This window comes from Pristiophorus japonicus, chromosome 8 (genome assembly GCF_044704955.1).
Source record: "Pristiophorus japonicus isolate sPriJap1 chromosome 8, sPriJap1.hap1, whole genome shotgun sequence".
In the NCBI taxonomy this organism is placed as follows: Eukaryota; Metazoa; Chordata; class Chondrichthyes; family Pristiophoridae; genus Pristiophorus; species Pristiophorus japonicus.
This window is the reverse complement of record NC_091984.1, coordinates 216,703,415-216,715,522: the sequence shown is the minus strand read 5'-3', so window position 1 is coordinate 216,715,522 and position 12,108 is coordinate 216,703,415. Positions and strand designations below refer to the sequence as shown.

Here is a 12,108-nt window from a genome sequence, read left to right as displayed (position 1 = left end):
AGTATCCCTCAGCCCTTAGTCTCATATTCACAAACCCCCATGTTATTAATAATTGTGGATGTGTGAAATTATCATATTAGGAAGACTTAAAATGTTACAAACACCAAACAATATAATTATTAAAGATTCTGCCTTTTCGCACTTTTGTGTCTGTTTGAGAGTATGTTGAATTATGTAACACCAGCGTTAGCTCCAATTTCCTCACCAGTTGGTGGGAGAAATTTGAGATCATGAATTAAGAATTTCACACAAGCACATTGGCGTAGTCCTTGTGTAAGTGTGATTTTTTCCTACAAGAAAAAAAGACTTGCATTTATATAGCGCATTTCACGACCACCAGATGTCTCAAAGAGCTTTACATAGAAACATAGAAAATAGGTGCAGGAGTAGGCCATTCGGCCCTTCGAGCCTGCACCCCCATTCAATATGATCATGGCTGATCATGCAACTTTAATACCCCATTCCTGCTTTCTCTCCCTACCCCCTGATCCCTTTAGCCGTAAGGGCCACATCTAACTCCCTTTTGAATATATCTAACGAACTGGCCTCAACAACTTTCTGTGGCAGAGAATTCCACAGGTTCACAATTCTCTGAGTGAAGAAGTTTCTCCTCATCTCGGTCCTATATGGCTTACCCCTTATCCTTATTTTGTGACCCTGGTTCTGGACTTCCCCAACATCGGGAACATTCTTCTTGCATCTAACCTGTCCAATCCCGTCAGAATTTTATATGTTTCTATGCGATCCCCTCTCATTCTTCTAAATTCCAGTGAATATATCCTAGTCGAGCCAGTCTTTCTTCATATGTCAGTCTCGCCATCCCGGGAATCAGTCTGGTGAACCTTTGCTGCACTCCCTCAATAGCAAGAATGTCCTTCCTCAGATTAGAAGACCAAAACTGTACACAATATTCAAGGTGTGGCTTCACCAAGGCCCTTTACAACTGCAGTAAGACCTCCCTGCTCCTATATTCAAATCCTCTAGCTATGAAGGCCAACATTCCATTTGCCTCCTTCACCGCCTGCTATACCTGCATGCCAACTTTCAATGACTGATGTACCATGACACCCAGGTCTTGTTGCACCTCCCCTTTTCCTAATCTGTCACCATTCAGATAATATTCTGCCATCCTGTTTTTGCCACCAAAGTGGATAACCTCACATTTATCTACATTATACTGCATCTGCCATGCATTTGCCCACTCACCTAACCTGTCCAAGTCACCCTGCAGCCTCTTAGCATCCTCCTCATAGCTCACGCTGCCACCCAGCTTAGTGTCATCTGCAAACTTGGAGATATTACATTCAATTCCGTTGTCCAAATCATTAATTTATATTGTAAATAGCTGGGATCCCAGCACTGAACCTTGCAGTACTCCACTAGTCACTGCCTGCCATTCTGAAAAGGACCCATTTTATTCCTACTCTTTGTTTCCTGTCTGCCAAGCAGTTCTCTATCCACGTCAATACATTACCCTCAATATCATGTGTTTTAATTTTGCACACTAATCTCTTGAGTGGGACCTTGTCAAAAGCCTTTTGAAAGTTCAAATTCACCACATCCACTGGTTCTCCCTTGTCCACTCTACTAGTTACATCCTCAAAAAATTGTAGAAGATTTGTTAAGCATGATTTCCCTTTCATAAATCTATGCTGACCTGGACCGATCCTATCACTGCTTTCCAAATGCGCTGCTATTACATCTGTAATAATTGATTCCAACATTTTCCCCACTACGATGTAAGGCTAACCAGTCTATAATTCCCTGTTTTCTCTCTCCCTCCTTTTTTAAAAAGTGGGGTTACATTAGCTACCTTCCAATTCATAGGAACTGATCCAGAGTCTTTAGAATGTTGGAAAATGACCACTAATGCATCCACTATTTCTAGGGCCACTTCCTTAAGTACTCTGGGATGCAGACTATCAGGCCCTGGGGATTTATCGGCCTTCAATCCCATCAATTTCCCAACACAATTTCCTGACGAATAAGGATTTCCTTCAGTTCCTCATTCTCACTAGACCCTCGGTCCCCTAGTATTTCCGGAAGATTATTTGTGTCTTCCTTAGTGAAGACAGAACCAAAGTATTTGTTCAATTGGTCTGCCATTTCTTTGTTCCCCATTATAAATTCACCTGATTCTGACTGCAAGGGACCTACATTTGTCTTCACTAATCTTTTTCTCTTCACATATCTATATTTACAGCCAATGAAGTACTTTTGGAGTGTAGTCAGTGTTGTGATATGAGAACATAACACACTGATATCAGAGTGCTAAATTATCCTCATATCTACAGTGAATATCTAACCATAATATTTCTGTTCCTTTTTTGCTGCTGACACATTTGCAAAGATCAGCAGTAGTGGACAAAAGCACCCTTGAGAGGCAATAATGACTGCCTAGTGACTCTAAACTGGGGCCAAAAGTTTTGACAGCAAGATATACCGAGATCAGTTTATGTTCTTTTTACCTGAGCGGTAATGCCCATATAGCCGCTCTTGTGCTCCCCTGCAGCACATGCAGCTGTTGGCATCATGCTGTGATCTGCACACTCACCCATCTTATGCTGCAGTTTTCGAGGTCCCTTTTCAAACTTCTCCATTTTTGAATGTTCTGGTTAAAACCACAATAACTTTAGGTGCAAGATTCAGTCTGCCTACTGTGAAAACAGGGAACCAACATTGTACTTCCTTGTGATTTTGCGATGCAATAGCTTAATCCTTCCACGCCATGGTACTCCAGCAAGATCAATTTTTGTATTCTTTCCATGGCATTTCTTCTCTGCTAACCTTGCACTGTGCCTTGCTGATGTCCGGTGCGCAGCCTGTTCTCAGGCCTTTGCAATTCTGTTTTATGCATTTTGCGAGAGTGGGCATTGCGTGTTTGCTAGGGTTGTTGATGAAGCTGCTTATTTCTCTGATTTCCTTCCTTCTCTATGTGGGGTAGAGTGTGAAAGGGTATAGTGGGCGCAGCAGGTGATCTAGCAGCAGCATGGAGAGAAGTTGGTTGGTGGACAGTTAACAAAGTGCTTGGGCAAATGGGTGTTGCTCAGACTGGAGAAGGATCAGAAGGGGTGCAATTTGAATTTGGGTATAGGGAACATAATCTCAATATTTGTAACAACACAGTTTTAGCAAACCCTGGGAAAGACTGTAAAAGGTTTCAAGAAGTCATAGACAAATTAGTGGAATTGGCATGCAGATGGCAGATACAATTTAATGTCAATAAGTATGAGCTAATATATTTTTGGAGACAGAATAAGGAAAGGGATCATATACTTAATGGAAAGACACAGACTGGAGTAAGATTTAGGGATTCGGATACATAAATCCCTGAAAGTGGGAGTGCATGTCGATAAAGCTATAAAAAGGCCAATAGAATTTTGAATTTTATAAGTCGAGGCATGGAGTACAAGATTTATACCAAGTATTGGTTATGCTGCATTTGGAGGAGTGTGTGCAGTTTTGGACACCCCCATTAAAGAAAGTACATGGAACCCATAGAGAGCGTACAGCATAGATTCAACAAGATGATGCCAGGGATAGGAAACTATAGCAATGAGGAGAGACTTGAGATACTGGGATTGTTTCCACTGGAGCACAGAAGGAAATTTAATAGGAGTTTTTGAAATGTTGGGACAGTTTTGATAGTGAATAGGGGGATGGTATTCTGCTTGGGGAACCGCAATGACTAAGGGTACTGCTGGTGAACATCAGGATTGCTTCACTCCTCAATCATAAATTCTCATTTCACTTGTGAGAAAATACAAATTTATTAAAAAGAAATTGACAGATAAAGCAACATAATGCCTCTACTCTGCCTGTAGCAGCAGGGCAGGGCATGAATAAGTCAGTAAGAATGTACACATTACAGTTCTGAGTTTTGACTTGCTAGCAAACATCCTGGAAAACAGGAGATCCTTCTCTTGCTGCCGTAGGCAAGTGAGATGTTCAAACACTGCCCCCCCCCGCCCCGCCCCCAGAAATGTCCATGTTTATTTCTTATCGGACCACTCCTTTTGAAAGAATATGCCTTATATCACGTGATAGGACACAGAAACAGCCGATGTTCTTCCTCAGTTAATCAGTTCCACAATTCGACCAGTGAAAACCAATTATTTGGGCTTGTGCCAGGAATAGTAGAGATAGACTAGCGACACGTAACCGTGCCTAGACAGCATGCTTTAGAGGTTATGTCTGACAAGATTGATTATTTCATTCCCTTTATTTGAATTGTTATATTAATGGAAGTGTTAATGTTTCTATTTGAACCGTACTGTGAAATTTCTATTTGAAAGATAGACCTTTAGAAGTACAAAAGCAAATTACTGCGGATGCTGGAATCTGTAATATAAACACAAAGTGCTGGAAATCTCAGCAGGTCAGGCAGCATGTGTGGAGAGAGAAACTGAGTAAACGTTTCAGGTCGATGACTCTGCGTCAGAACCTTGCTCCATGATCTGTGGAAGTTCTGATGAAAGGTCATCGACCTGAAATGTTAACTCTCTTTCTCTCTCCACAGATGCTGCCTGACCCACTGAGATTTCTAGCATTTTCTCCCTTTCGAAGTAGTTTTTTTTGGTGGCAAACTCAGATCCAAAGACCACCCCCTGACAATAAATCCTGCCCCACTGCTGCCTGCTTTGGATTTTTTTATTCAATCAAAAATAATCTTTCATGTGCTTGCTCCATGATCTGTGGAAGTTGTACAAGAAAACTAGCAAATTATTCAATTCAGAAACGAGGCACAAAACAAGCAACCTGATCGTACCTGAACTGACCTTGCATCCTTTCTCATCTGTGGTGGATTCCCCATCACAAACGTATGACATTCGATCATAGATTAATGCACAGAAGTGCTGTGCATGAAAAATGTTTTAGAAGTACAAGGGTGGAAGTTACTGTTGGTGAGGTTACCATGCAAACGCTGAACCCACACGTACCACATTCCTCCCCCTCCTATTTTAACAACAACAACAACTGGCATTTATATAGTGCCTTTAATGTAGTAAAATGTTCCTAGGCCATTCGCAGGAAAGTTAATCAGACAAAATTTGACACTGAGCCACATATGGAGATACAAGAACGGGTAGGTTTTCAGGAGCAACTTAAAGGTGGAGAGAGAGGCAGAGATGTTTAGAGAGGGAATTCTAGAGCTTGGGGCCTAGGTAGCTGAAGCACAGCTGCCACTAGTGGAGCGAAAAAAAACCAGGGATGCGCAGAGGCACTAACTCATTTTAAATAAATACGCTAACATGTTAAAATAAAGAAGGAAAGAGCTCTGAGTGCATTAAGCATGGCGTTACCTGCAATAGTAATTTGTACCCTATAGATATTTGTATGATTCTTCAAATATTTGTTGCATTTTGTTTTTCAGGATTTTTGCTGTTTAAAGATTTTTGTCTGAACGAAATTGATGAAGCTGTTCCACAGCTGAAGTTTTATGAAGAGGTAAGAGACCTGGCTGGAGAATGTAGAACTACGGGTCATAGTCTCAGAATAAGAGGTTGGCCATTTCGGACTGAGATGAGGAGAAATCTCTTTATTTTGAGAGTTGTGAACCTTTGGACTCCTCAACCTCAGAGGGCTGTGGATGCTGAGTCTTTGAGCATATTCAGGACAGCGATCGATAGATTTTTGGATATTAAGGGAATCGAGGGATATGGGGATAGTGCAGAAAAGTGGAGTTGAGGTAGAAGATCAGCCTTGATCTTATTCAATGTGGAGCAGGCTCTAGGGGTCGTATGGCATACTTCTGCTCCTATTTCTTTTGTTCTCGTGAGACATTTCAAAAAAATATCTGAGTACAAAATGGCAGTCACCAAAGAGCATGACGGGGCTGTGCTCCCAATGAGTTACATGGCTCTCGGGCTCTGTTGCAAGGCACCTGGCAAGAACCGCCACGCAAACACACTCAAGTCACGTTGCACATATGCGTATAATTTCTAGACTGTTACTTCATCAGACCGTGAGCATCTGCCTGAAGCTTTACCTCGGGTTTTTATTTGAGGGTGAGTTTTAGTACCATGTTTGATTTACTGTTTCCGACTGAAGGTAGGATTATTTTGAGTGGGTGATCCAGTCGGTTAGAACACCTGGAAAAGACAGACAGATAAAAACCCAACTGATCCATCAAGCCCATCCCATTTAGTCATGTTGCAACAAAACACCGTAACCCTCAATGCTTTCTACCCAGCAGCAGTCCATGTAATCTCCTCGGAGAGGCAAAAATAACAGATGAAAACAACCCTATGTCAATTCAGGGAAATAAAATGACTGGGAAATTTCTCTCTGACCGCAGAAAGTGATCAAAAACGAGTTCCATGAGAGAGTTCTATTTTTCACATAACTTAAACACATGTCTCTTCAGTGTCCCGAAGCTATCTAATGCAAATAATCTATCCTTGTGGACACAGCCTATTCGCCATCATTTTAAATATTTTGATCAAATCACCCTAAAGACTATACTTTTCTAGAGTAAAAGAACCAACTATCCAAGCCAATCATGATAAATAAGGGTTTTTAACTGAGGTGTTAATCTAGTATACCTCCTCTGAACCTTTTCCAGAACCTCTATATCTCCCACCATTTGAGGGGACCAAAGCTGAGCACATTGTTCTAGATGAGGCCTAACCAACTTCTTGTACAAAGAATTCTTGATGCTTTTTGTTTTATATTGGATCGTTCTAATTGTACGTCTTAATGCTCTATTTGTTTTTGCTGTAGTCCCTCGGCACTGGTTGTGAACCTTTAAGGACTTGGCATCTCGTCTCTGTGACCTCCCAGGTCAGATTGATGGGATAAACATCTCCACAGTGTGTTGGCTGTGAGGATCCCGTGTGAAATAAATTTGGGCAATCAGTCTAATCTTCAACGTGCATCCTAATTTGACACTAATTAGGCAATCTCACTCAGAAATGCCACTAGATATCTGATCATACAATGATAGAAATTTACAGCACGGAAGGAGGCCATTTCGGCCCATCGTGTCCGCGCCGACCGACCAAGAGCTATCCAGCCTAATCCCACTTTCCAGCTCTTGGTCCGTAGCCCTGTGGGTTATGGCATTTCAAGTGCACATCCAAGTGTTTTTTAAATGTGAGGGTTTCTGCCTCTACCACCCTTTCAGGCAATGGGTTCCAGACCCCCACTACCCTCTGGGTGAAGACATTTCCCCTCATATCTCCTCTAAACCTCCCCCCTGCTTCAGGTTAACAAGGAGAAAATCAGCCAGGGTTCTCACAATAGTCAATGACTGTGCGCAAGTGTAGACATCTGGCAAGGATAAATCTATGCCCCCTGGTTGTTGACCCCTCTGCCAAGGGAAACAGGACCTTCCTACCCACTCTATCCAGGCCCCTCATAATTTTATACACCTCAATCAGGTCTCCCCTCAGCCTCATTTGTTCCAAAGAAAACAGACCCAGCATCTCCAATGTGGGAAGTGGAGTAACAGGTCCACTAGAGAGGCTGGCGCTGAGATACATTGTTGAGAGAGAGTAAAAAGGCCATTTACTCTACATCTAACTATGCCCTGCATTACTTGGAAGAGATTGATTGTGATGCTGGGTGCCTGAAATAGAAAGTGGTCCATTAAACCACATTAATATCCCCCACCTTGATGAGAACAAAGAATTCATTGAAATTGAAAATACAAATCTGACCATGTCGGAGCATCAGAGCTGAGTCTGGTGCTATCCTTGCCAGATGTCTACACTTGTGCACAGTCACTGAGTATTGTGGGAACCCTGGCTGATTTTCTCCTTGTCAACCTGAAGCAGGAAGAGATCAGCGCTCAGAACTCGGTGCAGAAGTTGTGATCTGATCTGTATGGCTCAGACCAAACCAAGTGGCACATTTATCCAGAAAATCCATCAGTGGAGCAAGTCTGGGTTTTTTTTCTCTCAAATTGTCCTCCTACTGAACACCTCTTTTAAGATCGTGAGCTTTTACATGCATCTTCTCACAAACATCTTGTTTGTGTGTGGTTTCAAGCACTGCTGACCTGACCTGACCACCTGACCTAAACCACCTGACCTGGAGAGCATGTCTTGTACAGCTTCTTTCACATTGTCTGGGCACTGTGTGGTTGCCTGAAGTGCCAACAGGTTCCTACCTTTCCTTTTCATGCAGTGAAATTTCATCAGCGATTCTCTATTCAGCTTTACCACCACATGTTTAATACACAATCAATCGGATTTCATTTGAGTTGATGTTTGAATAATGCAGAAAGAGGATTAATACCCTTTTCTCTAATTTTCTCCCCTCCTGCTCTGGAGGTACTGAGCCCTGCCAAGGTGCAGTTCCCTGGATGTTGATGCTGACCCCAGCGGTTACATGGATGCCAGTGACCCTTCAGTACTTGTCTAAATAACCATCACTCACATGTGAGCATGGATAGTGAATGTCGGCAAGCAAATTGACTATGTAGCTTCGTACATACAAACTTTTGGCTGGATTACAATTAGAGAAGGCGGAAAAATGTTGTACTCCCCAATTTGAGGATGAGGCCAATTATAGGGCCCCCCCCCCCCCCCCCCCCCCTCCCATCGCTTTGACTGAGATCAGCTAACTCAATACAGAGCTGGATTACAGCCAGACCTTTCTGATCTTTATGACTCAGCTATACATTGCATAACCACTGAGTGATTGCGGCTGGGAGGGTTAATTAATTACACTTGGAAGGTGCACCCTCATGTAGCACCAAGACATACAAATTAAAAAGTCCTAAATTTGGTCACTGATTGTGCTGAGTTAGCTGGTCTGTACCAGTTCACTGGGAGGGGTGCTACAGTTGACCATAGTGTCCCTTGGTTAGGAAGTGACGTCTGCTGGAATGTGCATTGTATGTTTGCCAGGTGAGGACTGAATCGGACTCGGCTGTGATGCTCTACATGGTGGAATAGCTCGCTAACACGCATTAATAGTAGGCACTTGCATGAGGTACCCATCGCCTACCAAGAGTCAGCACTGCAGTAAAGGAGGGAAGAAAACCACAGTGCTGCCTAGTGTGGGAATGTGCAGTCCCAACAAGTGAGCTCCTGATTTTAATTAATTGGCAAGTGAAGCCCAGGCGCTTCCCCAAAGGAATAGTTTTTTTTTAAATAAAGCTATAGGGCTAATAGATCTGTTAATTGGTTCTATTTACACTGGGTCCTTTAACTTACTCTGTGGAAGCTGTGATAACCGTGCCTCCTAAAAGCATTGGTTTCCTGCCTTTCCTGGAGAACAAATAAAAGAGCTAGAACTTTTGTAACTCAAGGGTAGATTTTCCAATCATCAGGAATAGGACAGTCTGAACGGGCATATAAGGGCCAGAAAATCAGAAATTCATTGGGCATGTATACTTATTAACATCGAGTATGGATGCCCAATGAAACTCTCGGAGAGAATGTGTGAGAGCTTCATTAGACATGTTTCCTCCATATTAATAAGGGAATGCAATTGTAGGCCTCAACTTGCCATTCTCTTCCCCATCCTCTTCCACTGTCCTGTTCCTCTTTCTCCTCTCCTCCCTTCCTCCCTTCTCCTTTTCTTTCACCACCCTACACCCTTCATTGCCCTTTCCTCCTCCTCCTCCTCCTCCTCTCCTACCTGCCTATTTCCCTTCCCCCTCGCCCCTCCTTGGTCTAGTCATCTCTCCCTTCCTCTGATCCTGTTTAACTTGAATTTCTGTGTGCAATACCACAAGAGATTGACTAGTCGAGTGAAAGATTCAAGTAATCATCTGTAGTGTCACATGATGCTCTGATGAGAGTGAGCAGGTCAGCTGCTCCAAGGTCTCCGATCACCTACTCCAAGGCCTCAGCCGATGCTGGCTGTCAAGAGGGACTCAGTGTGATTTGCACCCTTGGAATTCCGCTCTTGCACTGTTGGAACCCCTTTTGCCACTATCGGCTGCTGTCTCCCATATGATGCCGCTGAGCTTAGAAAGCACTGTGGGATGAACCCAGTTCATGACATGGCTCAAATTATATTCTCAAGTGCTGTGATTCCATGCTGCTGGACAGAATATTTCTGCTGCAGAATATTTAAACTTGGAAACTAAGGGAAACTAGAAGAGATTGGGGAAAATAATATTGTTATTTAAGATAGGGGATCAACAGGTAGCGTGGAGGGAAGTTCATGATAAAAGAATCATACATGGACTCTAGATGGAGTGAGCATGTTTCAAAGGCCTGACTGCTTTTATTCGCTTTATTTCTTACTCTGATACTATTAAGGCATCATTATGACACTATTATAACTGCTCTATTAGCTTTTCTTCTTGTCTCAGCAAACTGATTTCATGATTCGTGTCTGTGTTTCCTACATTACAACAGTGACTACACTTCAAAAAAAAAAAGTACTTCCTTGGCTGCAAAGCGTTTTGGGACGTCCGGTGGTCATGAAAAGTGCTATATAAATGCAAGTCTTTCTTTCTTGTCTAAAAATCCCTCCACGGGCTTGTCCCCCTTTATCTGGGAATTCTTTTCCAGCTGTACATCTTATTTTGTACCCTGACTCTGGAATATAGTGTGTTCTCTACGCCATCATCGGAGGCTGATCTTTCCGCTACTTGCATCCCTTGTCCCTTGAATTATTTTCTAAAAGCAATTTGTTTTACTATGTCACTTGTCATCTGCCTTTAAAAGCCTCCCAAAAACCTATCATTTACTTGGGATTTTGGTCTTCCCCCTCACTCTCCATCCCAAAGCCCTTTACTTCCTGTTCATTGGCCATCTCTCCCCTTTGTGAAGCACGCAGATGTTCATACACATCTAACGGTAAGTTGTTATGCACCATGACTTAGATTTGCTATTCACCTGGGACTTTAAAAAATTTTTATTTTTCTTATCTAATGTTTGTATTTTTGTACTAACATGCAATGAAAATCCATTAACAAAAAGTTATTTTGAAAAAATATAAACTCTTTCCAAAAACAGTACTCTAATGATTAGGAAAACGAGGCTCACTTGTTTACAATCTCTTTGTTCAATATTCTATCGGGGTCAAGAGCAGTTGAAGTAACACACAAGGTTTAATGTATATAAGTATTGAGTTTGGAAAAGCTTACTGTTGCTCAGCAATACAATATTCTACCTCTCAGTGTTGCAGGGGCTGTGTAGTATCCTGGAGATGGATTGGCCTCCATGCAATCTATTGGCAGATTGAGGTCACAACAGAGCCTCCAGTGCCTCTTGTGGACATGGTTTCTCAATGACATCTGTTTTTTAACTGGTTTCCATGGCAGAGAATGATTGCTGCCGTCACCTGACAGGGCAGTGGCGTCGACACTTAAAAGGACCGTTTCATTGATTCAGAAATGATTTATTCTCCAAAGGTTTCTATGCTAATATTGGAAGGCATTGGGTTCATTTTGAATATATGTGCAAAAAAAGACCTCCAGGCCAAGGTTTGCATTTTTAACAAGGGTTGGTTTTGATTTTAGGAGCAGGAATCCACAATTTGGTCATTTAAGGCTGTGAGTAGTGGGGAAGAGGAGAAAGGCAGGAAGAGGAACCCACTCATGGTGTATTACAAAATTCAACCATTTCACTCTTGCAATGTAATAATAACAGGTCAACGCCTGCATTCTACACTCCAAAGTCCTGTTTTCCAGACCTCATCTCACAAATATCATCTCCCAAAATCTAAGCCATTGCCTCCCAGCTCCACATATGACAATTTAGGAAACTAGCAAAAGTTAACTATCAATTAAAAAAAAACCTGTCATAACCCCTAAAAAGTTGGCAATTCAAAAACAACCCTGTACATGATACTCGTAAAACCCAGTAATTACACTGAATTACATAGAAATTACAGGTCGCTTGGCCCAACCAGTCTGTGTTGGTATTTATCCTCCATCTGAGCAGTATTCTTAATCCCATGTGCCCGCTCAGTTTCCATATCCCTTTATTCCCCTTTCCTTCAACCGCTCATCTAACCTGTTAAATGTTGACATTGTCTCGATTTCAATCACTGACTCTGGCAATGCAGTCCACAGCCTCACAAACTTTCTCTCTCAAGCTCCAATCTTACCTCAATCCACTTGAAATGACACCAAAGCCTCTGTTGATCTACACAGATTCCCTGTAAATAGTGGCAGGTGCAGCTTAGATGTAGACTTCA

At 42.3% G+C, this 12,108-nt stretch overlaps 1 protein-coding gene across 1 annotated transcript in view; it reads left to right on the top strand.

The window, feature by feature from the left end:
* grk3 (G protein-coupled receptor kinase 3) overlaps nt 1-12,108 on the top strand; it is a 282,207-nt gene that overhangs the window by 149,513 nt on the left and 120,586 nt on the right. Inside the window, exon 3 of the mRNA XM_070887915.1 lies at nt 5,375-5,448. Coding sequence (XP_070744016.1) covers nt 5,375-5,448 — 74 coding nt within the window. The remainder of the gene's footprint in view (nt 1-5,374; nt 5,449-12,108) is intronic.